The sequence below is a fragment of the Tiliqua scincoides genome, chromosome 8 (assembly GCF_035046505.1).
Source record: "Tiliqua scincoides isolate rTilSci1 chromosome 8, rTilSci1.hap2, whole genome shotgun sequence".
In the NCBI taxonomy this organism is placed as follows: domain Eukaryota; kingdom Metazoa; phylum Chordata; class Lepidosauria; order Squamata; family Scincidae; genus Tiliqua; species Tiliqua scincoides.
In genome coordinates, this window is record NC_089828.1 from 48,194,983 (window position 1) to 48,222,243 (window position 27,261).

At 46.5% G+C, this 27,261-nt stretch overlaps 1 protein-coding gene across 5 annotated transcripts in view; it reads left to right on the top strand.

Moving 5' to 3' along the window:
* ALDH3A2 (aldehyde dehydrogenase 3 family member A2) overlaps positions 1-27,261 on the top strand; it is a 34,622-nt gene that overhangs the window by 215 nt on the left and 7,146 nt on the right. For 4 of the 5 annotated variants that reach the window (XM_066635049.1, XM_066635052.1, XM_066635051.1 and 1 more), the window contains exons 1-7: positions 12,286-12,370; positions 16,971-17,145; positions 18,272-18,503; positions 19,210-19,295; positions 20,296-20,504; positions 25,395-25,512; positions 26,029-26,170. In XM_066635049.1, coding sequence (XP_066491146.1) covers positions 16,984-17,145; positions 18,272-18,503; positions 19,210-19,295; positions 20,296-20,504; positions 25,395-25,512; positions 26,029-26,170 — 949 coding nt within the window. In that variant the 5' untranslated portion in view covers positions 12,286-12,370; positions 16,971-16,983. Of the gene's footprint in view, positions 1-12,285; positions 12,371-16,970; positions 17,146-18,271; positions 18,504-19,209; positions 19,296-20,295; positions 20,505-25,394; positions 25,513-26,028; positions 26,171-27,261 lie in introns of those variants that run through there. The other variant, XM_066635050.1, reaches the window with a different exon arrangement.

Below are 27,261 nucleotides of genomic sequence, written 5' to 3' on the forward strand. Positions count from 1 at the left end.
CTATGAATGTTGCAGTGGGAACAAATGCTCAACTTCAAGAGCAAAGCTGGGTATAAGGGGGGGGGGGAGAGAGCCAGGATAGAAAATGTAGGCCTGGTTAATACACTGCAACTTACTGTCTTCGTTTTGGGCTTTTCAGGGAAGTATCCCCCTAGCCCAGTGGTTCCCAAACCTTTTTGACTGGTGTGATTCCTTTGATCTACTGGGCCATTGGCCGTGGCTCCCATTTGGGCTAAAATCCTATACATTTTATCAGGAGGCAGGGTTTTCATGAGGATTCTGTGGTTTCGCAGGGAGCCACAGCTCACAGTTTGGGAACCACTGCTCTAGCAGTTACTGGAGAAAGATGGACCCATTTGAGTTAGATCCAGTAAGGCAAGACTTATGTGGGTTGCTAATAGTACAAACCTAGGCAGGTTTATTCCAAAGTAAATCTCAATGTGTTCAATTGAGCTTACTCCCAAGATAGAAGTAACTCCCTTTGAACAAAATGGGGCTAACTTCTGAGTAGAGCTATATAGGATTGCACCTGAGAGATCACTGTTCATTTGGTGGGTCAGGAGTCAAGGAGCTAGCTGGTTAAAGTGAAGTTATAACTGTTGGCATCTGGTGAATGCAGACGGCTTACTCCCACTGCCCAAGGTCGCACAGCCTGGCACAGTTCCCGGGGAGTGTAGGTGTAGCAACTGTGCTGGAAAGCTTTCATCGAGGATGGAAACACAGCACAGAGAGCAGGGTTGTTCACCAAACATGTATTTACAGGTACAGTGCAGTTCAGTACAGGCAATAAGCGTGGGTCCCACACAGGGAACCACAGCCACTTACTCTCTCAATATGTGGAGCACAGCGACAAAGTGCTCCGCGGCCATCCATCCAACAACCCATATAGTCCAGCAGTGGCTGCTTTGGTTTTATAAAACAGCTGGCCAATGGGTGCCTGTTTCAGGGCAGGCTTGGGCTAATCAGCCCCACCCATTTCCACCTGTAGTTACTCAGCAGGCAATCAACTAGCACCTGTGGAGTGACTCAGCACTTTGTTTGTTTGTTTGTTTGCTTGCTTGCTTGCTTGTAACAGGCTTTCACTGCCTCTGCTGGGGCCAGACTTTACATAGGCCTCCTGTGTCAAACCCGGGGGCATCCTCCAGTGACTCCCAGCAAAGGGATAGGGCACAAACCTTGTTAAGACTTCCTATAGGGGAGACATGGGTTGCAAATCTTGGCCCACTTACCTGGGAGTAAGTCCCCATGAATGCAAGAGAACTTAACTTCTGAGTAAGCAGACATAGGATCAGACTGTCAGTGGGTAAGATTTTGAATGATTGCTGTATCTACAGCACAGTGTAGGGATGTCTACTCCAAAATAAGGCCCATGCAAGCACGCAAAGGATTGTAGCCTTAGGAGTTTACACCCAGGAATAAAAGCTAATGACTGTGGACCCAATCCTATCCAATTTTCCAGTGCCAGCGCAGCCATGCCAATGGGGCGAGCGCTGCATCCTGTGGTGGGGAGGCAGTCACAGAGGCCTCCTCAAGGTAAGAGATCATTTGTTCCCTTACCTCAGGGTTGCATTGCGGTTGCACCAATGCAGGAAAGTTGGATAGGATTGGGCCCTCTGTTGGAAGAGACAGGTTGCTCACTTTGTCTGTCTGTCTGTTGCTTGGCAGTAGTTAGCGCACTTGATTAATCTGCTTGGAAAGCTCTTTTCCGCAGGCATCTTGGAGAGTAACTTCCTGTTTTTCTGGGTCTTCATGTATGGTTTCAAGGATATCAGGTCTTGGGGGGGGGAGCAGTGCTCATCCACCAATGCTGTTTCCCATCCACATTTTGCCAAGCACTCTCAATGGCTTCTAAGATTAGCTATAAAGCCATAAGAGGACTGCCTAAGAAAGTACTTTCTTAGAGAAGTACAGGAGAAGTGCTGGATTCTGCACATGTGACGGATTCTACACTCTTGTAGTGTGCTTGCCTGCCCCCCTGAACCCCCTCAGAATCATCAGGTGAGTAGCGACTGTGCGATTCATGTAGGACTGAGACCTCCATGCTCCCTCAAGCAGGCCTGTCCCCTTGGCACTGGCACAGCTGACGCAATCACAGTGTGGCAACCAATTGTGGCATGTTAAAAACCCTTGATACTGAGGCAGCCTGGGGAACAGAGAATTTAAAGGGTTTATTTTTCAGAGTAAAAAAAAAACACATTTCCATGTTTGGGAGAGTTCCCTCAACAGCAGCACTTCTGAGAAAGAAGACACCAATGTTAGGATGAGCCAACAGTGCGATGCTGCGGTAGACAAAGCCAATGCCATTTTAGACCTTATTGTCAAGAAAATCATCAAGAACATAGGAGTTGCCATGCTGGATCAGATTCGAGTTAATCTATTCTTCAAGGAGCCAGCCAGACCGCTCACAAGTAGGGCATGAGATGATAATGATCTTGCTCTTATTTGTGTCCGGCAAATAGTACTTGGAGGCAGGCTGTCTTTGAACGAGGACAATTAATTTCTCTATTACTGTTAATGGCTATTGCTAGACTTGCCCTCCATGGATTTGTCTAATTTTTGGAAATAACCGGATCACTCCACTTAGCCCTACTAAATGTTAACCCGGCAAGTTCTTTTTTGTATTTGTGCTGACACGTTGGTTTAAAACATGTACGTGGTGCTATTTGCATGTCAGGAGAGCATGACCCTGGCGAGTCTCATGGCATTTGAACTGAGCTGACAGCAAGAGGCCTTAGATCCCACAGTTCTTACCGAAAGCCATTTCTTTGGTTGTGAGAAAGATCATGCCCCGCACTAGCTGGCAGGCATGGGAGAAACTTTGTTTTTCTTTTGGGAACATTCCATGGCCAGCTACACCCTGCTTGCACAACAGATTTGGACCTGTACACAAAAGCCAGATCCTGGGATCTTCTCGATCTGGAGTAAATGAAGCCAACTCCAAAACATTGGTTCTCAGCCCTAGTTTCCCTCACTAAACCTGCATCTAAACCTAAGCAAGAACTGTATGTCAATTGAGGCCCTCTAGGGCAAGTTGAGAGTTTGTTGCTGTACCCTTAGCAGGGTGCCAAATAATAGAAGCGCCCATTTTGAGCTAGGGATGACCAATCAAGGGTCATCATGTCATGGAAGAAAGGTCTTTGATGAGCTCACCCCACAGAAGCCCCTGTATGTTTTAAAAAACTGGGTCACAAACCCCTTGTGTTCTTCATTAGTTTGTTGATCCTACAAACACTTAGAAGAGTATGGACTACAAGCTAACTGTGCAAAAGGTGATTTTTTTAAAGGAATCAATAACATATTGTAGGCACACTACAGATGCAGAAGGTTTACATCTGTCTCCAGAGAAAATTAATGCAATATTGTTGCAGGGTTGCAACGGTATTAGAAGCCCTGCAATCTAAGGATGTGTCTCAACTTAGATCATTCCTTGGGTTTGTTAACTGCCATAGGGTGCAATCCTAACCAGCTTTTCAGCACTTGAGGTAAGGACAATGCAACTCCGAGGTAAGGGAACAAACATTGCCTTACCTTGAGGAGGCCTCTCTGTCTGCCCCCCCCCCCAACTGCAGGATGCAGCACATGCCCCACTGGCACAGCTATGCCAGTGCTGGAAAGCTGGTTAGGATTGTGCCCGTAGTTGATTTGTGCCCATCTACACCTCCTGAGCAGTTTGTTACGGAAACATCTAAAGTGAAGAAGCCTTCATACATGCAAAGAAGTTGGCCACCGCTCTGCTCATGCCCTTTGATCCATCTTTGCCCATCAAATTAGCCTGTGATGCTTCTACTTGTGGAATAGGGGAAGTACAGTGGGCCCTCAGCTGTGGGTCTGGCATCAGTGGATATGAATGTCTGCAGATGCGAAGTCTGCAGTTGGAAGGCTGCAGAAGGCCTCTGGACGTGACTGGAAGGTGTTTTTGGTTTGCTTGCAGCTCCCCATCCCCACTGATTTCAATATCTGTGGGAATTGGTATCTGCGGATACCAGATCCTGCACACATACCAAGGGCGCACAGTACTATCTCATGTGACACCTGCCTGTCAAGAAAGGATAACAGCATTGGCTTCCTGATCTCTGTCCGTTTACCCACCTCCTCCCGTATCTCACTTGCTGTGTGTTTCACTCAGCCTTGGGGCTAGGCTGTGCCTTCATGTAGGGCAAGCACCTACACATGGGATCAGTGAGATTAATGCATCATGTGCTCTTGGAATATCCTCTGCATTTTCAATAAAGGTTGAAGGAGGATCTATCTACCTCACAGATGCCAAGAGGAATGGACTCACGAATACCTTTTAATTTGACAAGTTGCAGCACTAATGTCTAACTTGACATATTATTCAGCAATGGTTTTGCAAGCAGTATGGTATTGCTGCCCCCCCCAAAAAAGACATGGGTTCAGCATAAGTGGTTGCCATCTGCCCCCTTCCTGGCTTGCTTGTGTGTTCCTCCTTTCTCCCTCTCTTTGTGGCTCTCCTTCTTCATTCCCCTCTATTCTGGCTCTTCACCAGTGTTCGGAAGAGGGCTCAGCTCTGGGCCAGTCCATGCATGCGCCAGCCTTCTGGGGCTCTCCAAGAACTCACACATGCACTAGTGGGGCTTCCTAAGACACTTTTAAGGAATGTAAATTGCCCTAGAGACCGAAAAGTTTGAGAATCAATGCTAGAGCATTAACTAACCCACTCCTCTCCCCACATATTCTCTTCTGCTCTGTTTCCTTCTTTCCTTTTCACATCTTTGGAGGAGGAGCACCAGCAGCTGATGTGCCAACAAGTAAGAGGGAGCTAGATTTGGTGAGTCCCCTCAGGTTCTAGAGGATCTAACAGAATAATCTCTCTTTAAAATGTGAAAAGTCCAAAATCATGGTATTTGGTAGATCACGGAAACCCTGACTTTGGACTTTTAATGGCCAAGTGATCAGGCAAGTCAAGGAATTCAATTATTTGGGTATTCTGTTGCATTATAGACTCTCTTGGAGTCCGCATCGGCAGGTGAGGATTCAGGCTGCAAAATTGTCTACACAGGCCATTGTACGCTTTTTCTATGCACGGGGCAATTCCTATCTCCCTTCTGCCCTGCAAATCTTTAATGCCAAGGTTAAAGACCAAATTTTGTATGGAATACCTGTTTGGATGTCTGCATTTGGTGCCACTGTTGAGAGGATCCAGTCATGGTTTTTATATAAAATATTTGCTGTACCACGCCGTGTTCCATACGCAGCATTCTGTTTGGAAGTGGGCCAGCATAAACTAGAAACCATGGCCTGGGTCAGTTTCTGCAAATTCTGGTTAAGGGTTTGCTACGCGTCTGAGCAGGACATTCTGCTCAGAGGCTTATTAACTGACCCAACATTCTCCCCGGGCCTGTCCTTGTTTCTCCAAAAGGTTCAGGCCAAAGGTCTCTCAGCAGATCTGTTAGGAGCCCTCTCTCCAGAGCTGGCATTTAAAACATTGAAAACCCAATTGGAGGATATAGAGTGGCAAGAGCTGTTTGCAGCTGCATCTACCACCTGTTCACCCCTCTGGTTTTTGCTTTTTCCAATCCTGGATAAACAGCCCACTTACATACACTTTCTATTCAACTCACAGGAACGGAGAGACTTCTCACTAGCGCACTGCAATGTTATGCCGTCTAATTTTACATGGGGGAGATACAATGGCCTAAGTGTGCAAGCAAGGGTGTGTCGTTGCAACTCTCTGGACATTGAATTTCTTCCACACTTGATCCTAACCTGCAAACAGTTTGATGATCTGTGTTGCTCAAGCTGCTTTTGTCCTCTATACGTGGGTCGGAGGACCTTGTGCTACATCATTTGCTATTAGGAAAGGATGAAGAATGTACATGCCAGGTGGCAAAATTTCTTTATTTAATTCTGAGGAGGTGTGGTATAAGTGAGTAAGGGATAGATAGAGTAAGGGTGATGGATTGGTTTGATTTAAGGGGGCTGTTTTAGGTATGGTTTAAGTGCATTGTTTTATGTTTTTATGTTGATTTTATGCCAATAAAAGGTTTCTGAATCTGAATCTAGAGGATCTTGGGGCAGCCCTGCTTGTGGACTGCAGCTGTACAGGAAAGCATCCTCTGGCCTCTGCCATCAGGCAGGAGGCAGGAATTCAACAGATGTGTCCTCCTGCGGAAGATGCAAAAAACTTCACCCGTTAAATTTCCCCCTCTCATGCAGTTGTTAAAGACACAGGAGAAAAAAGATGGCTACCATAATCCTATGCACAACATATATTCCCTGTCTCTAATTAAAGAGAACAATTAGGGTAGCCCTTTGTATTGGCAACCTTCAGTCTCGAAAGACTATGGTATCGCGCTCTGAAAGGTGGTTCTGGCACAGCGTCTAGTGTGGCTGAAAAGGCCAATCCGGGAGTGACAATCCCTTCCACACCGGGAGCAAGTGCAGTCTGTCCCTGGTCTGTCTCCCTGGCTATGGGCCTTCCTTCTTTGCCTCTTAGCCTCAGACTGTTGGCAAAGTGTTTCTTCAAACTGGGAAAGGCCATGCTGCACAGCCTGCCTCCAAGCGGGCCGCTCAGAGACCAGGGTTTCCCACTTGTTGAGGTCCATCCCTAAGGCCTTCAGATCCCTCTTGCAGATGTCCTTGTATCGCAGCTGTGGTCTACCTGTAGGGCGCTTTCCTTGCACGAGTTCTCCATAGAGGAGATCCTTTGGGATCCGGCCATCATCCATTCTCACGACATGACCAAGCCAATGCAGGCGTCTCTGTTTCAGCAGTGAATACATGCTAGGGATTCCAGCACGTTCCAGGACTGTGTTGTTTGGAACTTTGTCCTGCCAGGTGATGCCGAGGATGCGTCGGAGGCAGCGCATGTGGAAAGCGCTCAGTTTCCTCTCCTGTTGTGAGTGAAGAGTCCATGACTCGCTGCAGTACAGAAGTGTACTCAGGACGCAAGCTCTGTAGACCTGGATCTTGGTATGTTCCGTCAGTTTCTTGTTGGACCAGACTCTCTTTGTGAGTCTGGAAAACGTGGTAGCTGCTTTACCGAAGTGCTTGTTTAGCTCGGCATCGAGAGAAAGAGTGTCAGAGATCGTTGAGCCAAGGTACACAAAGTCATGGACAACCTCCAGTTCATGCTCAGAGATTGTAATGCAGGGAGGTGAGTCCACATCCTGAACCATGACCTGTGTTTTCTTCAGGCTGATTGTCAGTCCAAAATCTTGGCAGGCCTTGCTAAAACGATCCATGAGCTGCTGGAGATCTTTGGCAGAGTGGGTAGTGACAGCTGCATCGTCGGCAAAGAGGAAGTCACGCAGACATTTCAGCTGGACTTTGGATTTTGCTCTCAGTCTGGAGAGGTTGAAGAGCTTTCCGTCTGATCTGGTCCGGAGATAGATGCCTTCTGTTGCAGTTCCAAAGGCCTGCTTCAGCAGGACAGCAAAGAAAATCCCAAACAAGGTTGGTGCAAGAACACAGCCCTGCTTCACTCCGCTTCGGATGTCAAAAGGGTCTGATGTGGAGCCATCGAAGACAACAGTGCCCTTCATGTCCTTGTGGAAGGATCTGATGATGCTGAGGAGCCTGGGTGGACATCCAATCTTGGGGAGAATTTTGAAGAGGCCGTCTCTGCTGACCAGGTCGAAAGCCTTTGTGAGATCTATGAAGGCTATAAAGAGTGGCTGTCGTTGTTCCCTGCATTTCTCCTGCAGTTGTCTAAGGGAGAATACCATATCAGTGGTGGACCTGTTGGCTCGGAATCCACACTGCGATTCTGGATAGACGCTCTCTGCAAGTACCTGGAGCCTCTTTAGTACAACTCGGGCAAACAGCTTTCCTACAACGCTAAGGAGAGAGATGCCGCGGTAGTTGTTGCAGTCACCCCTGTCACCTTTGTTCTTGTACAGCGTGATGATGTTTGCATCCCTCATGTCTTGAGGTACTCCACCTTCTCTCCAGCAGAGACAGAGGATTTCATGCAGCTCAGTGACGATGATCTCCTTGCAGCATTTTAGGACTTCAGCAGGGATGCTGTCTTTTCCAGGTGCCTTGCCAAAGGCAAGGGAGTCCAGGGCCACGTGAAGTTCTTCTAGGGTTGGTTCACTGTCAAGCTCTTCCAGCACAGGCAGGCACTCAATGTTGTTCAGTGCTTCTTCGGTGACTACATTTTCTCTGGAATATAGCTCAGAGTAGTGCTGCACCCAGCGTTCCATCTGCTGCGCCCGATCCTGGATGACCTCGCCTGTGGCAGACTTCAGAGGGGCAATTTTCTTCTGTGTTGGACCTAGGGCCTGCTTGATACCATCATACATCCCCTTGATGTTGCCCGTGTCAGCTGCTATCTGTATCTCGGAACAGAGCTGGAGCCAGTAGTCGTTAGCACATCTCCTGGCAGTCTGTTGGACTTTGCTGCGAGCAGTTCGGAGGACCTGCAGGTTGCGCTCACTGGGACAGACCTTGTATGCTGCTTGAGCTCTCCTCTTTTCCTCAATGACTGGTGTCAACTCCTCAGAGTGGGCTTCAAACCAGTCTGCCGCCTTGTTGGTCTTCTTGCCGAATATGGACAAGGCGGTGTTGTAAACGGTATTCTTGAAATGTTCCCATCTGTTGGATGCGTTTGCGTCGGCCGGGCCTGGAAGAGATTCCTCAAGCGCTTGTGCAAATTCCTCCACTTTTCTCTGATCCCGGGTCTTGCTGGTATCAATGCGAGGTCTTCCTTCCTTTTTCGTGTGATACAGTCGCTTTGTTTGCAGTTTCACTCTGCTGCACACCAGGGAGTGGTCAGTGTCGCAGGCAGCACCATGATAACTGCGTGTGATCTTGATGCTGGGAAGGCTGGAGCGTCTGGTGAGGATCAGGTCGAGCTGGTGCCAGTGCTTTGATCTTGGATGTCTCCAAGAGACTCTATGTTGGGGCTTTGTGTTGAAGAACGTGTTGCTGACACAGAGACCGTGATGACAGCAAAACTCTAGCAGGCGTTGGCCATTTTCGTTCATCCTCCCAGTGCCAAACTGACCTAAGCAGGTGGGCCATGAACTGTTATCAGCACCAACTCTAGCATTGAAATCGCCAAGGATGAACAATGGCTCTTTTACAGGGATTTTCTTGACAGTGGTGGCCAGGTCATCATAGAATTTGTCTTTGGCTTCTGCTGGAGACGACAGAGTCGGTGCATAAGCACTGATGAGAGTGATAGGTCCTGCTGATGACTGGAGCTGCAGGGACAAAATTCTTTCACTTCCCACAGTAGGTGGGATGATGGATTTCAGCAGGGTATTTCTGACCGCAAAGCCAACGCCATGTTCCCTGGTTTCGTTTGGTGGTTTTCCCTGCCAGAAAAATGAGAAATTTCTCTCCTTGACAGATCCGGAATCTGGCAGCCTAGTCTCTTGAAGGGCGACGATGTCCATCTGCAGTCTGCTCAGCTCCATGTCGATGACAGCTGTTTTGCGTGCGTCGTCTATTTCTTGCAGGTCATCAGAGAAGCCAGGTGTCATTGTCCTAACGTTCCAGGTGCCCAGCTTTAGGGCAGTAGTTTTCTGTTTTCTGTTGCATGGTGCAGAGTTGTCGATCCGCTTGTCGGTTTTCACCCTAAACCCCACGCACCCCATGAGGTTAACGGACCGTGGCGAGGCAACACCTTACTGGCTGGGGACTGCCCAGCTTAAGGCGGGCGGTAGCTGCCCAATGAGATGCAATGATCTCTCCCACCGTCGGAAGCAGCCCCTGGCGTCATGCTCTACGCCAATCGAGCAAAGACTTATAACCGGTAAACTGCTGCTTCCCGTGTTGTGCCGACGCCGTATGGCGAAGTTGGAGTGTCCTCTCCAGTGCGCGAAGCCTGGGTAAAGAAGGTATGGAGGATAGGCTGTTACCCATGCAGCAAATCCCCCCTCTCCACGTCGCTGGAATGGTCCAATGGAAAGGCAGAAGCCAATACGGTTGGTTCCAGCGGCGTCGCAGGAGTTGCCAGAACGTGACTGTGTTCAGCCATGAACTGCCTAAGGGACTCCGGCTCCTGATTTTGCCTTGAGGTTGACTCCTGAAGCCTTTTCCAGAACTGGATGTAGCCACAAGGCAGTGGAGGTTTGAGGTCAGAGTTTCCTTCTCTTAGATGAGCTGCCTTCCTAGGCTGACGAGTCCCATCTACCCGGTGGCTGTTTAGTCGCCTCTTACGACAAGTACAGCCAAACTGAGGGCCTATTCTTAGCCCCAGCCCCCAAGGAAGGGATAGAATCCGTAGGGTATCCGTAGGGTAGCCCAGGCTTTTGATTTTTGCTGTCAGAGCCACTGTGTAGCAGGTCAAAATTCAACTGGTGAAGCTTCTCCCATCACTGTATCTCCATGAATTTTTGTCTGGTGTGCTCAGGAGATGTGTCATTAAAAAAAAAAAGGTGGCCATTCTAGAGGTGTATATTTGGATCCCATAATGTTTTTCTTTGCATTTAGAGGGGGGTACCTCTGTGCTCTTATCCTCTCCCCCCCATAAGGTGCTGTCCTCTGACTCTGCTTTTGTGCTTTCAAGAACAGCCTATAAAGGCAGCAGTGAAGTTTTTATTAGCTGGGGAGTCAGTGATGGGGAAAAAAGCCAAATATCTTATCAGGCTGCTGTAACAGGTGCAGAAGGAGAGCAAGGAAGAAATGGGGCAACTGTACTTCTTCCTTAAGGAAAGGTGAATTTGTACATGAAATTTATCTCATGATAATAAGTGGTGTGCAACCTGATCCCCACCTGGATATAGGATTGATGGCCAGATCCCAAAGGATCTCCTCTATGGAGAACTCGTGCAAGGAAAGCACCCTACAGGTAGACCGCAGCTGCGATACAAGGACATCTGCAAGAGGGATCTGAAGGCCTTAGGAGTGGACCTCAACAGGTGGGAAACCCTGGCCTCTGAGCGGCCCGCTTGGAGGCAGGCTGTGCAGCATGGCCTTTCCCAGTTTGAAGAGACACTTGGCCAACAGGCTGAGGCAAAGAGGCAAAGAAGGAAGGCCCATAGCCAGGGAGACAGACCAGGGACAGACTGCACTTGCTCCCAGTGTGGAAGGGATTGTCACTCCCGAATCGGCCTTTTCAGCCACACTAGACGCTATTCCAGAACCACCATTCAGAGCGCAATACCATAGTCTTTCGAGACTGAAGGTTGCCAACACAAAAAAATCTCAAAAAGGGTGCAAGAGAGTAAGAGTGGCCAGCCATTCAATTTTAGGGTTCCTAGACCTTTAACAATTGTGTAGGGGGTATTTCAGCAGGTGCAGCATGTCAGCCGTGAAACAACAAGCTGCATCTGCTGAAATTCTCTCTTCTAAACCATTCTTAAAAGGTCCAGGAGCCCTAAAGTTGAAACGTTGGTCACCCCTGTTTTAGAGCTCAAGCCTCAGCATGTGGACACTCAGAAGTGAGTCCCATGGGGTTCAGTGGGACTTACTCCCAGATTACGTTCCTGGTGCTATATCGAAGGGGTGGGCAAACTTTCAGCTTTAGGGATCCTGGACCTTTAACAACTGTGTAGATGACATCTGAGAGATGTGAGATCTGTGAGAGATGTCACCTGTGGGATGAGAAGCTACACATGCTGAAATCCCCAGGATCCCTAAAGTTGAAAGTTTGCTCATCCCTGCTATACAGTATACATATTTTAACTTTATTATTTTTTATAATAATAATAATAAATCAAATTAAAATAGAAAAACTTTTAATTAATAAAAATAAATAAAAATAATTGTTTTTAATCATTGCTTTATTACCGAATGAAATAATCATTTAAAACAGAGTTGGGCAAACTTTCAACTTTAGGGATCCTGGACCTTTAGGAGACAGAATTTCAGCAGGTGCAGCTTGAGGAGAAGAGAAGCTGCACCTGCTGAAATTCTGTCTCCTAAAGGTCCAGGATCCCTAAAGTTGAAAGTTTGCCCACCCCTGATCTGAAACATAATAAAAATAAAAATGTATTTAAAATTTTTAAAAACTTTATTATATTTTGTTACTTTTCTATGATTATTTTATTTTTTATTATCAAAATAAAATAATCATAGAAAAGTAACAAAATATAATAAAAATTAAAATGTATTTAAAATAAAAAATAAGTTTACGATTTTTATTGTCAAAATAAAATAACAATATAAAATTAAAAAATAAAAACTTTATTTATTTATTTAGACTTGATGAGTGAATGAAAGGCTGTGGGGTCTCTGCACTGCTTGGGGGCTCCAGTGCAGGGAGGGGAACTCTGAGAGCATCTGCAGGAGGAAAACAAACGCACGTGCTTCGGGGGCGGGGCTTAGAGCGCCGGCGCTTCCGGCTCCCTGGCTTCAGAGGCACTTGCATAAGCGGAAGCAGAAATTCGTAGTGCTGAGTGGAGACGGGCAGGGAGCTTGTCACTGAGGAGGAGAGTTCAGGGGAGCCAGGAGAGGGGTGAGTCCTGGAAGGTGCTCGCTGTGGGGAGGGGAAGGGGGGTCCTGTGGGGCAAGGCACCTGGGTTAGCTGTTTTTTCCCCTCCCTAGGAGAGCTCCATTGCTTTCAAGCAGTGTATGGAAGGCAGACATTCACCAGGAGCAGCTTGTCCTGGCAGTGGGGGGAGCTGTACTTGGGGAGCGTCTGTCTGCTAATGTGGGGAGGGGGGCTGTGGGGCAAGGCACCTGGGTTAGTTGTCTTTCCCCTCCCTAGGGGGTCTCCTGTGCCTTTAAATACTGTATGGCAGAGAGACATTCACTTGGAGCAGCTTGTCCTGGCAGGGGGGGGGAGGAACTGTACCTGGGGAACTTCTGTCTGCTAATGTGTGGGGTGGGCCTGTGGGCCAAGGCACCTGGGTTAGTTGTCTTTCCCCTCCCTAGGGGGTCTCCTGTGCTTTTAAACACTGTACAGAAGGTAGACACTCACCTGGAGCAGCTTGTCCTGGCAGTGGGGGGGGGGGAGGAGGAACTGCACCTGTGGAATATCTGTTTGCTAATGTAACTGTTTCAATGTCTTGTCAGGCAAAGTCCCTGCTGTTGTGGGAATGAGCTGTGAGAGGGCAGGCAGGAGGGATTTTTTTGTGGGGGGCGGCAAGCTTGGTGGTATGGGATAAAATTGATTGGTTGTCCTCTAGACCAGTGTTCTTCAGCCTTGGGGTTGGGACTCCAGTGGAGTTTATTGTGGGGCCGTGGCAAATTATAGAAATAAAAAAGATTGAAGACCTCTGGACTAGAGCACCACCAGGTAAAGGGAGCAGGCATTCAGTGTACCCCTTCAGGTACCAGGAGATGGTGTCCCAGTCCTGCTCAGGTTCTTAGCAATTGTGTCAAAATAGTTCTCATTCATGCCAGGATTCATGGTAATTTTTTCTGCTCTCTCTAAAAAGAGTATTTGGTTACAGTGAATGGTGCTGGGCAGGGAGTGGGTGGCAGGCAGATAGGGTCCTGAGAGGAGAGTGGAATTTATGGTGGGTCCCCAGTCTCATACTTTATGTTTTGGGGTCATAGCATGAAAAAGGTTGAAGACCACTGCTCTAGACTTAGACAGGGAGGATTGACTGGTGGGGGGTTTGGGACAAAAGGTGAGGGTTTCCTGAAGTGGGTTTGCTTGCTTTCCTTTCTGTGCCCTATTTTGAATACCTATGTACCTATAGAAATTCAGCAGGTATAGTGTTTCTTGCCATGAAGATGAACAGATGGGGAACATCTGGTGTATTTTTATTTTTGAAAGTAACTGAGATGCTGCTAGGGAACAAGGTGGTAGTCCAGCAAGAGGGAAGCTGATGGGCGGGCTGGGCTCTGAAGAGGAAGGGAGTGGACTGTAAGCAAGTGACCAAAACAATGGGAGTACTGTATATGTTAGACAAAGAGAGGGTGTATTTGCAGTTTGCAGAGGTGGAAGGCACCCAATAGGACAAAATTCATCTGGTAAGCTTTCTCTGTAACCTTCACTTGTTAAATTTCTGACTAGCTACTGCTAAAAGCAAAGGAGTAGGAACAGTGAAAGAGGTGGAAAGCCCAAGAGGAAAGAATCTAAGGGAACGTTGTACTTCAAACAGAGTGTAAGTCAGAGTAGCAGGGCTGGCCTTAGGAACTGTGGGGCCCAATTATTTTTCATGGAGGTCTAAGGTTCACAGCCAAGGTCTGTAGACTCTTAGAGATATAAACTATGTAAGAGTTTTATTTATATTTCTATGGTAGAATGGAAGGCAATCAGATGTGTGCTTAAAAAGTGAATGTGAGTTAATGGACCAAATGGATCTAAACACATTTAATATAAAATTGCATCCTTAGGCATGAGGCCCAATTGGCTTAAAGCTAGCCCTGCAGAACAGAAGAGATTGTGGAGGCCAGTTCTGCCCCTTTAGGAGTTAATGTGGGGGGGAGGGGAGGTAAAATCTGAATAAAGGTTGGTGTGGCTGTGTTTCATCTGGCTTCTTGAATTGACAGAGTTGGGGAGGAGATAATTTAAAGTGGGTTGGTGGGTCAGCAAAATGTGGAGCAGAAAATCAAGTTAGGGAGTTTGGATAAAGGGAGCAGGTCGGGAGAGAGGACAAAGAGCAGATGTGTTTTGGAAGGTGAAGTTAATTGAACATATGTGATGAAGCAGGTCTGTGTGTCTTGAGGCTAAGTGGGGTGAGAATAGAGTATCCGACTTCCTGGCATTCGTAGGACTCAGACTTGGGGACAGAAGTGCAGTGCAGTCATACATGTGATTTAGGGTCACATGTGTATGACAGTATTGGTCAAGAGAAGGGGCAGGAAACAAGGAAGTTAGGAAAGCTGAGTAGGGAGAGATGTTAATCCAGCAAATGTGGGGGGGGGGGGAGAGGGGAAGCCTGGAGGGTCACTTTCTATGCAATTATTTATTTTTTTATTTAAGAGATTTATTTCCTGCCTTTTCTATGCCGGAACAAACTCTCAAGGCAGCTTTCAATTCGAGACTAAAAACATACAATATATAACACAATCAATAAAATCATAAGGGCAACAACAAATTGGAGGAGGGCAACTATTTATAACTAAAACACTGCTGTAGAGACAAAGGGGACAGACAACACGCATTACCCAAACAGAAGATGGAATAAAAATGTCAATTAGGAATGAATAGATCTGCATCCATTCCTGAGTGAGGTTCAGAGACTCTGCTGGAGCTAGTGTTGATGTAACCACTAAGAGAATGTGCTGTGATTAGTTTAGATCTTGCTGAGTTGGGTGACTTTAGCCAAGGAATGATGTGCTCATCCTCTGCCCCCACCTGCAATATGGAGATAGTATTGGCCTACCTTCCAGGGTTGTTGTAAATACCTTTGCTCAGCAATACTTAGAACTCTTGGCACAATGGGTGAAAGCACTTTTGTAATAATAAATGTTGTGTGGAGATGGGTGGTGTTGTGGTTGTTACTTTGCCACTCCTAGGAACAGAGGTGTGAGAAACTGCATCTGTCAAGGATTTCCCTCTGCCCTATATAAACTGTTGAAGCCACAGCAGTCCTATCATCTTTTTCATCTGGCTTAACACCTACCTTTCGGATGAGTCTCATAAGGTAGAGGCTGTGAGATAATGAAAGGGCGAGCTTGGGTAATCATAGGGTAATCATTTTGGTGAGCTTGGAGGCTGTTCCCCTGCATGGAATAAGGCACCTGTGGAAGTTGGGAGTGTATGTGGTGCAACAACTGTATTGATGGTGCAAAGACAGAAATGTGGAGTAATTAGGGCTGCTAGGATATGGTGGGATTGGACAGGTGGGATTAGAGAGAATGGTTAATTGAATTGCACATGTATGGAAGAAGCCAAAGGCCTTCTAGTTTCATGTTTTGCTGCATGCTGCATGTCAGCCACACACCCCTCCTGAGGCCAAACCCACCCTCAGTCGTCCTCTGTCAAATTGTGGGGATACGATTCCTTATTGTCCACATTCCTCATGAGGGAGCTGTGGTAGAGGATGCTATTTTAGCCATATAGGCCATACTGAAGTGACAGAAGTAGAATCCTTTTATAAATATTTCAAACAGGGATAGATTGAACAAGCATGGAGCTGCCTTCTACCAAGTCGGGACCATTTCGCCCTGGTTGTCCACTCTGAATGGCAGCAGCTCTCTAGGAGCTCTGCCTAGGCCTCGCCCAGATTCTTTTATCTGCAGATTTGAACGTGGGGCCTCAGGTATGAAGAACACATGCTTCACCACTGAATTATGGCCCCTTCTCTGATCCTGCCAGTCTTCTAAGAAAGGATGCTTTTTAAAAGATGTCAGGGTCCACATTTATCTGGGCACCTTGAGCTTGTCTTGAGCTGGCTCCAAGCTCTGTACCATCCGTGTTTGCACCGCTTGTGGTGGCTGTGCTTCTTCACTGTATCGGTCTAGGTTGCATCTCGAGGAGATTAGAATAAACCATAGTACTTTTGGAACCTGTGGCTGCCTGCCTGCCTGCTCAGTCTCTGTGATGCAATGGAACGCTTGTAAATTTATTGGGCAGGAAAGTCAGTAAGCGAGAATTGACCAACAGTTATCTTTGGAGTGTGTATGCGCAACAAAGGTCTGTTTCGTTGTGAGGAGGAAACATCATACAGAGAGGCCTAGGGATTGGAGGATCACTACATTTTGAACGTGGGTAAGCCAGGGATTTGAAGACACAATGAGTGGACCAATCTTGCAGGTTGATTTCAACTAAGCCACTAAATCTTTAAGTGCAGTTGTATTATATCTGTGCTTGTGGAGGACTGATCTATGTCCTTTTGGTGGTGTTTTTTATATATAGGGAGGTGGAGAATAAACCTGCCAACCTATAATGGTTGCATGATAATAGAGATTCCTATATGAGTAGTTTATTAATCTGTTATCCTAGCTTATTGTGTTGCACCCATATTGGGTGAACAGCACTCAATAGCACAGCCATTGTGCATTCTAAGTGTAGTCCTGGTGATGAGTCTTTCACGTGTGCGAGTGTTAAAATGTTGACAAGTGTACATCAGTGGTGCGATAACGACAGGTTCAAGCATTGGTGTAAGAGCTGTTTGTGCCTGCATTTCAATATACCTGTTCCATTTCTCTTGTTGCAGCCTTCAGGAAGCCATGGACAGAATTAAGGAAGTTGTGGAACGGGCCAGAGCTGCTTTCAACACAGGGAAAAGCCGCCCTTTGGAGTTCAGAATCCAGCAGCTGAAGGCACTGAAGAGGATGCTTGAAGAGAAGGAGAAAGAAATTGCTGCAGCCCTCAAGGCCGATCTCAACAAGGTCTGGTGACTGTTCTAGATTTGCTATCACTTTTGATGGCTAGTGGAATATGGGGCCTAATGTATGGGGCCTGCAGTACTTTTGAGGTAGTCAAACAACTGCCTAGTTGTAGACAGTTGGAAGATGGCTGCTGCAGAGGCTGCAGCACTGTGGGTGGCTACGCTGAGTTACACACAAACTGGAGACTTGCCGCTGCTTCTTGCTGGGCCCCTATAATACCTGCCAAAGGTGTGTCTAAGCTGACGAGCCCACTACTCCCTAGTTTACTGGTACCATTGTCAAACTGCTCTTGCCATTAAGGCATTTCTTATTAAGTTCTGCTGGTATCTGCCCTCCTGCAACTTCAGTCTGCTAGATCTAGTTCTTTCCCCTGGAATAATCGGAGAATGCATATGACCACCCTCCTGGTATTGGAAGAGGGATGTTGTATCATTTTTCCAGGCTATTAAAATCCTAGGAAATCGTATGAAGCTACCTTATATTGGTTATTCGACCATCTAGCTCACTTCTATAACACTGTCTGGTAGTGGCTCTCCAGGGTTTCAGGCAAAGGCTGAGGCTGCCAGATAGGCCCCTCTGAATGCAAAGTAGCTACTCCGCTACTAAGTTGCGGTCCCCACATTGAGCCATTGATAGCAGGCCCAGCCTCTGTGTGTCCCCGGACCTGGGGTTGGTCTCTTTGCCTGATGCTTCTGTGGCTGAATCTTGAACACTGGGAAGTGTTACCAAGGGGTTGAATTTTGACAACTGGCTTCTCATATTGAGATGCTCTCAAAGACTCCAGTGTGCTCTCTCTTGTAAAGGAAATGACAGCCCTCGATCAGGGAGGGGATACCATTTTGCATGTTTGTAAGAACAAGTTAAGAAGTATTGCAAGCTGTTGCTGTCTGTTGGGATCCGGAATTGACGCTGCCCAGGCACCCAGTTATGCTTCTCCGATATTTGGTTTATCGTATTTCTATCTGGCCTGTTTTTCTTGAAGGTCACACGGGTTTTCCAAGCATTCAGCAAGGTGGTTGCCTCATGTGCCATCAGTTGGGACTCTTGAGTCCTTCTGCTTCCTTCCTCCTTTGCCAGCTTTCTTTGTGTTGCTAATTTGTTCCACCTCTTCTTGTTTTCTCAACAGAACGAATGCAATGCCTACACCTATGAGATAATGACTGCACTGGGGGAGGTCGCCCTGGCAATAGATAAGCTCCCCCAGTGGGCTGCCCCACAGCATGTGGAGAAGACTCTCATGACACTGACAGATGAGACCTATATCCACTATGAGCCACTGGGAGTAGTCCTGATCATGGGAGCCTGGAACTACCCTTTTGCCCTTGTTGTGACACCTCTGATTGGGGCTATTGCTGCAGGTATGCTGGTTCTTCATCAGGGCTGCATTTATGTCATGGTTCTGTATAAGCACCAGGACTGCCCAAAATTAAGCCACAGGTGGCTCCTGCTCCTCATGGCTTTTCACCTTTACTCTGAAAAGGTGTCGTTCATTTTCTTTAATTCTCTGACTTGGAGGCGTGCGTGACTTGACGCAGCTGAGCATGGGCAGAAAGCAAGTGGGTTTGATTTTTTTTAAATAGCTTATCACTATGAGACCATTGTTGTGTATGCTGTAGGTTGTTGGCAGACACATTACATGGCGCATAATGTATTTAGAAAAACATCTCTGCTAAATTTGCCCTTCCTCCTGTTGCTATGATCACATGATCTCTCTCCAGTTTTCTTGGAGGATCCTCTTGCTTTGTACTGCCAAGTAGTAGCAGTCTTAACTCTTGAAACTTGATACCAGGGCTGTGTTTGCTTTATGCTTTCAGTTAAGAAAAAAATTTGCCTTAACTTTTGCATACTAAGTGTTCCAAAGAGTACAATGCCTAGTACCAATCTGTGGGTTTTGTGCACTTGTATGAAATAAAGGAGAGTCTGCATTGCTCTGCCTTCAAGGGCCAACTATTCAAATATTGTGCATAGAAGAAAGTATGAGTAAGTTGCACTGTATTTGCAGTCCTATAACTTTGGCAGTCTGTTTAAAAAGTTCTCCTGCAAATGGTGTTCTTTATCTTTCAGGGAATGCTGTAGTGGTCAAACCATCGGACATCAGTGAGCACACGGCCAAACTTTTTGAAGAATTGCTTCCTCAGTACCTTGACAAGGTGGGTGGAATCAGAGGCTGCTTTTTGGTGGAGTTGCATCGCAGTAGGGTTACCTAACTTTCCTGCCCTTGTCCTTCAGCAAAGTCTAAAAAGAAATTTAGAATTCTGCATGTACATGCAGGCCTCCCTGCTTACACAGTTCAAAGCCTGCATCACAAGAGGTGGAGTTCTGCAACTTGAATACATGGAAGCCTGTCTGGACATATTTCTTAATAAAAAGGTCTGATTGTGCTGCGAAAGCACACCACAGATTAACAGGTGTTGATGCTAAAATTTGACCTTTGGGCTAGATGTGGGAATGCCCAAGCTTGTCTCTGCTAAAAATAATAATAATAATAATAATAATAAATAATAATAACTTTATTTTTACCCCACCTTTCTCCCCAAAGGGACTCAAATATTAAAATTCCACATCCAGAAACAGTGGATTCTGTGTCTGGGGTGAATTGCACAAATCCAACACATCTGCAAATGAATTTATTTTGCATAGTTCAGTTTACCTCTCTTGTGACTAAAAACGACAAGGATTCTGAGGCCTGTCCCCAAGTGGAGGTACCTAACTTGGTCATGTCAAAAGTTCATCCATCCCAGAATCTTGTTTCCAGCAGTGGCCAGCCAAGTCGTGTCAGGGCAGGAATGCCTGTTTGTCCCTGTTGTTTGTCCCTAAAGGCATTAAAGTCCCTGTTGTTTGTACTCTTGAGCTGCATTGCTTTTGTATATGAAGGTTCCATTCTGAGCTATCATGGCTAATAAGTAGGGCCCCTCTGGAGCAATGTGGTTGACCATCTAGCCCAGCATTCTGTTCCCAACAGTGGTGAACCAGATGCCTCCAGAAAGCTTACAAGAAAAGCATGGAGACACTTGGTGTGCTTCCTCTGGTGCTGGTAGATCTTGGACCAACTCATCCCCATGGGATGAATTAAAGGCAAAGCGGGGTTATTCTGTTTCTGTTGTAGCTAAGCTGGTTCTCAAACAAAACTTCCTTTTGTTTCCCCGTAAGGACCTATTTCCTGTGGTCAATGGAGGGATTCCAGAGTCCACGGAGCTGCTAAAGCAAAAGTTTGATCACATCCTCTATACCGGGAACAGTGTGGTGGGCAAGATTGTTATGGAGGCTGCCGCCAAGCACCTCACGCCAGTCACTCTTGAGCTGGGCGGAAAGAGCCCTTGCTACGTTGATAAGGACTGTGACCTTGATGTCGCTTGCAGGTGAGATGCAGAAGAACACAAGAATAGCCTTGTTGAGTCAAACCAAAACTCATCTGGACCAGTGTTTTGCTTCCAACCAAAATTGGCTCGCAAGCGCGGTATGAAGGTGGTGATCCTCCCCTGGTGTTTGCTCCTGGGTTGGCAACCTTCAGTCTAGAAAGACTCTGGTATCGTGCTCTGAAAGGTGGTTCTGGAACAGCATCTAGTGTGGCTGAAAAGGCCAATTCGGGAGTGACAATCCCTTCCACACCGGGAGCAAGTGCAGTCTGTCCCTGGTCTGTCTCCCTGGCTATGGGCCTTCCTTCTTTGCCTCTTTGCCTCAGACTGTTGGCAAAGTGTCTCTTCAAACTGGGAAAGGCCATGCTGCACAGCCTGCCTCCAAGCGGGCCGCTCAGAGGCCAGGGTTGCCCACTTGTTGAGGTCCATCCCTAAGGCCTTCAGATCCCTCTTGCAGATGTCCTTGTATCGCAGCTGCGGTCTACCTGTAGGGCGCTTTCCTTGCACGAGTTCTCCATAGAGGAGATCCTTTGGGATCCGGCCATCATCCATTCTCACGACATGACCGAGCCAACGCAGGTGTCTCTGTTTCAGCAGTGCGTACATGCTAGGGATTCCAGCACATTCCAGGACTGTGTTGCTCCAGCATCCTGTAATTGGGTATAAACTGCTTTGGCACATGGATTTATTTTAGGAGACTTTCATCCTGCTTTTCAGCCTTGCTTCCGTTAAATGCGCAATATAATGAACCAAAAAAAACCCCCAAAATATTGTCCCCTCCTCCTCCCCCCCCATACAGCAGTTGCTGCCTCGTGGTACTGTGACCTGTCCTCTGTGCATCTGTCTAATGCATTTTTCCATCTAAGCCAACAGTTCCCAAACTGTGCATCAAGATGCCCCAGGGTGTTGCAAGGTACTTGCCAGGGCGTTGTGGGAAGCATGCTGCCTGGCAGGGAGACTGCACCTCTCTGAACAGTGGTTGGAGGCTTGGCATGGTGGGAAGAGCTTCAACACATAGGCCTCCAGACTTGGAAGTAAAGGGTGATTATGTCATTGCTAGTCACTTCCATAGGCTGTGTTCACAATGCCTGGGGTTGTTGTCATGGGTCCCATCAGCTTGGGATCTGCTGGGGCTATCTAAGGCTATGGCTCTTGAGCAGAATTTTCTGCACCTTTTGTGGGAGAAGCCATGTGAGCTAAACTGGTGTACAATAAATTCATCCCATAAGAAAAGAACATGAGAGAGTAGCCCTACAGGAACCAAGTCAATGGCCAGTCTAGTTCCTGCTTCCCTTTTCCCACAGTGGCCCACCAGCTGCCCCTGGGAAACCCCCAGGCAGGAAAGGGCTGCTTTTCTCTCACCATTGCTCCCCTGCAACCAGCATTGCTCTTTGTGCAGAAGGGAATGGTACTGTTATCAAGCTCTCAGTGCAAACATTTTTTTTTTTCTAATCCAGTCCTAAATATGCTTGGAGACTTGGAAAGCCTGTCTCACTCTGCTCAGCAGGGTTTATTGTTAGGAAGTAAGCACCTGGTAAGGTTAGGAAGCACCTGGTAAGGTTAGGAAGTAAGCACCAGCACTTGCTCCCAAATCGGCCTTTTCAGCCACACTAGACGCTGTTCCAGAACCACCATTCAGAGCGCGATACCATAGTCTTTTGAGACTGAAGGTTGCCAACAACAACAACAAAAAAAGCACCTGGTATTTAAGGTGTGGTGTGACCTTTGTACATATAGTATAGCTGTCTTCCAAGCTTGCAAAGACTAGCCTGCACATTTAGATAACAGGGATATGCTCCTTGGAAATCTGATTCAATACCCGTCGTCTTTGGTTTAAAAAGGTTTCTGGTATGGAAGCTGGGAAAACTGTTTACTAGAGGCCTGGAAAGCAGATGTCAGTTGGAATAAATGATAGTGGGCTAGGTGGACCAATGGTCAGATTTGGGACAAGGCAGCTTTGTTTGTTTGCATGGGGAGGGCCCCTTTAGTGGTGGAGCATACACTTTTGTATATGCAGAGGGCAGGAGCTTGAACCAGCTTAGAATGAGAAAGATGACTTTCTTCCCCAAGGGCTCACAATCTGAAACTGACACAAGGGAAACACAAAGGAAGGAGGGAAGTGAGAAACTGAGGAAGAGCATTAGTTCATGTGCATGTTCAGAGAGGGAGATGATTACTTAACTTGGATGGATAAAGAGTTATTACCCCTCCCCTTGATTTTTAGCTGCTTCTCTGCTCTGATATTGATTTGTGCCAATTATGCAATAAAGAGCTCAAATCCAAAGTACCACCTGAGGTCCAAAGACCACTTTTCTCTACTCTCCTTAGCCAATATTTATCTCTTCTGCTGGGAAATAGAGCTGACATTTTTGTTATATACATAATGCCTATTGGGATTCTCTTCAGAACTAAAAGGGCTTTGGTTGAGCTAAATCAGGGGTGCTCAAACTTTCAACTTTAGGGATCCTGGACCTTTAAAACTGTGTAGGAGAGATAATTTCAGCAGGTGCAGCTTGTCATCTGTGGGATGACAAATTGCACATGCTGAAATTCTCTCTTCTATACACTTGTTAAAGGTCCAGCATCCCTAAGGTTGAAAGTTTGAGCACCCCTGAGCTAAATCTCCTGTGTCAGGCTAGTCCCGACTCTTGTGAACATAAGAACAGCCCCACTGGATCAGGCCATAGGCCCATCTAGTCCAGCTTCCTGGATCTCACAGCGGCCCACCAAATGCCCCAGGGAGCACACCAGATAACAAGAGACCTCATCCTGGTGCCCTCCCCTACATCTGGCATTCTGACTTAACCCATTTCTAAAATCAGGAGGTTGCGCATACACATCATGGCTTGTACCCCATAATGGATTTTTCCTCCAGAAACTTGTCCAATCCCCTTTTAAAGGCGTCTAGCCTAGACGCCAGCACCACATCCTGTGGCAAGGAGTTCCACAGACTGACCACACGCTGAGTAAAGAAATATTTTGTCTGTCCTAACCCGCCCAACACTCAATTTTAGTGGATGTCCCCTGGTTCTGGTATTATGTGAGAGTGTAAAGAGCATCTCCCTATCCACTCTGTCCATTCCCTGCATAATTTTGTATGTCTCAATCATATCCCCCCTCAAGCGTCTCTTTTCTAGGCTGAAGAGGCCCAAACGCCGTAGCCTTTCCTCATAAGGAAGGTGCCCCAGCCCCGTAATCATCTTAGTCGCTCTCTTTTGCACCTTTTCCATTTCCACTATGTCTTTTTTGAGATGCGGCGACCAGAACTGGACACAATACTCCAGGTGTGGCCTTACCATAGATTTGTACAACGGCATTATAATACTAGCCGTTTTGTTCTCAATACCCTTCCTAATGATCCCAAGCATAGAATTGGCCTTCTTCACTGCCGCCGCACATTGGGTCGACACTTTCATCGACCTGTCCACCACCACCCCAAGGTCTCTCTCCTGATCTGTCACAGACAGCTCAGAACCCATCAGCCTATATCTAAAGTTTTGATTTTTTGCCCCAATGTGCATGACTTTACACTTACTGACATTGAAGCGCATCTGCCATTTTGCTGCCCATTCTGTCAGTCTGGAGAGATCCTTCTGGAGCTCCTCACAATCACTTCTGGTCTTTACCACTCGGAAAAGTTTGGTGTCGTCTGCAAACTTAGCCACTTCACTGCTCAACCCTGTCTCCAGGTCATTTATGAAGAGGTTGAAAAGCACCGGTCCCAGGACAGATCCTTGGGGCACACCGCTTTTCACCCCTCTCCATTGTGAAAATTGCCCATTGACACCCACTCTCTGCTTCCTGGCCTCCAACCAGTTCTCAATCCAGGAGATTTGTGGGTGGGGCAAAGCAGAAGGTAGTTGATGCATAAGAGAAGGCAATTGGTGCATAAGAGCTGGCTGCTCCTGTTTACTTAGACTGGTGAGGAAGCTGGGCCTGGAAGCCTTTCTGAAGGGCTTTCTGAAGTTTTCTCCTGCACCAGTGGTGGTGTATAGGCTGCATCCCAGCTTGACAACCCTCAGAAGATCACCAGTTCAATATCTTCTGGTGGGTCAAGTTATGACAACCTTTTGTAATGTACAGGTTGAGTCTCATTATTCAAGAGGGTTCCCTTCCTAGAACTCACCTGAATGGCAAAAAACATACTACAGCAAATCAATTTAAAAAACAGTCCTTTCACTCTGGTGATATAAAAACAGCCTTGATGCCCTCTCTGGCATTATTAAATAACTGTTTTCCTTTAATTTAAAGGGCCCTTCTCATCAGCTTTGAGATAGAAAAATCTGTGGATACTTAGGTTATACCTGTAATCACTTGTATGACTGTCTCTGCAACAGTAAAAAGCCATTTTTTAAACTATGATTTTAAAGGGGTGCATTTTTTCCTTCTCCAGGGATCAGCACATTCCTTTTCATTTGCAGGGACCATTCGTGTTGAGTCAAATCCGTGTATAACAAGGCTGGACCTGTATATTACATCCTTTCTTCAAAGGCTATAGGGAGGAAGAGAATGTCTTTGAGAACATTTTGAAGTGAAACCCTTCAAAGTCTTCATTTTCTCCCCAAACAAACATATCTGTATAAATAGTTATGTAAGCTTGGTTGGAAGCCCTCTGTAGCACTCAACCCAGCCTTACTGTTAGGCAAAGTGAAGAGGCTGCCTTCAGCAACTGATTTAGGTATCGTGAAAGGAGCAGCAAACAGCAGTTTAATTATATTTTTACTACAGGGGAGGACTGAATGTCAGTTGGATTTTCTACCTGAGTTGCCAGAATGCCTTGGCAATACCAAGTCGCCAAATTGTTCACCCTTAATGACAAAGTATGCCTCTTTTAACACACTTGTAAATTGAGTTAAATATCCCAACCCTTTTGTCGCTTTCCTTTGCCTGTAGACGAATCACATGGGGAAAATACATGAACTGTGGCCAGACTTGCATTGCACCTGACTATGTTCTGTGTGACCGCTCCATTCAGGATCGAATAGTGGAGACAATGAAAAAGACGCTTACGGTGAGGATTGAACGCACATGCCCTTCGCAAGGGTTGAATGAATGTGTTGTGAAATTCTGGTGGCCATAGCGCCTTTGACTTGGAGATATTTCCTGTTGGAACTGTCAAATTCTGGGAAGTACAAGAGTATATCTGGATATGCAAGCTACCCTGACGCACCTTTGATCTTGGTCTCAGGGGCAACAGTTGGTCTATGTAGTTGGTTTAAGCTCATCTCCTCCTTTGATAGAATGGTAGCCTGGAGGAATGCTGTGGACTTGGTATACCTAGATTTCAGCAAAGCATCTGATAAATACTCCCATGAGACATTGGATAAAATGTGGACTAGATGGTGCTACTCTTAGGTGGGTTCAGAACTCGTTGAACAACCATTCCCTGTTTGAAACCAGATTGGCATTGCAGTTAGATGTGAGTGTGGGAAACCTGCGTTCAAGGAGAAAGGCTTGGGATAGAGATGTAGTTGGCTAAATAAATAAGATGCTAGTCTGGTGTCACTCATCAGCTTTTTTCTTGCAGGAATTTTATGGTGAGGATGTAAAGAAGTCCCCAGATTATGAAAGAATTGTGAACAAGCGACATTTTAGTAGAATCATGAGTTTGCTGGAAGGCCAGAAGATTGTTCATGGAGGGGATTCGGATGAAGCCACCTGCTTTATAGGTAGGGATTGGACCAACTTGGGGTTTTCTTTGATAGCAAGCCATGTCCCACTGGGCAAGGGAGCAACCTAAATTATCTTCCTGGAACAATCTTAAAGATGGTGTTCTAGGTGCGTACCAAGTGGAGTCAGGTTTTGGTATACTGGAGGAGAGTATGAATGGTTGCATCTGTGGATTCTATCTGCTGTGTGTGTTACTTTATCCGACGTTTCACTCACTAAAAAAAGAGGGTATTTGTAATAACACTAAATTTCTCTCTGTTGCGTTAACAGACAAATCATGGCCGTTGGGGAATATGCTGCAAATCACCTTTGTTGAAGTGTCACTCTTTTGTTATGCAATTGGGGATTTTGTGGTGTTGGTAGCAGAGGCAGAAATGAAATGCCTAACAGCAATTGGTTCAGCTGCTTGCCTTCTTGCACAGGGACTGGGCTCTTGGGATGGTGCTAATTACTGTTAATAATAATAATAAAATAATAATATTTATATACCGCTTTTCAACTAAAAGTTCACAAAGCGGTTTACAGAGAAAAATCAAATAACTAAATGGCTCCCTGTCCCAAAAGGGCTCACAATCTAAAAAGATGCCAAGGAATACCAGCAGACAGCCACTAGAACAGACAGTGCTGGGGTGAGGTGGGCTAATTCTTGGCACAGCAAATATGCTGCAAATAGGTGCCTCCGTGTGGCAAGAGCTGGGGTCAACTGACACCAGATGAAGCTATTGACTTCGTTCTATGTCATACCAGCTTTTGCTACAATCGAGCACTTCTGCGCAACCTTCTTGCCATGTGAAATCCACATGCTGAAATTGCTGTGTGGAAGTGGTAGAACTTGGTGTTCTTCAACTGATCCCTCAGATCATGGAGGAATTGGGGCAGAGTGAAGAGTTTTACAAGGGAGGACTAGAAGCTTGTGAAGTCAGCATTGAATGTGGTAACTCAGCATTGAACTGCTTCCTTTTTGACTGCAGAGAGTGGGAGGCAGGTGGGTAGGCAGAGGGAAGTGTCTTGTGTCAATCTTGTCACCTGAGGCAACTGTCTTGGCTTGTTTTTTTGCATGGGTCAACCATGGTATTTGGTATCTCAGCAT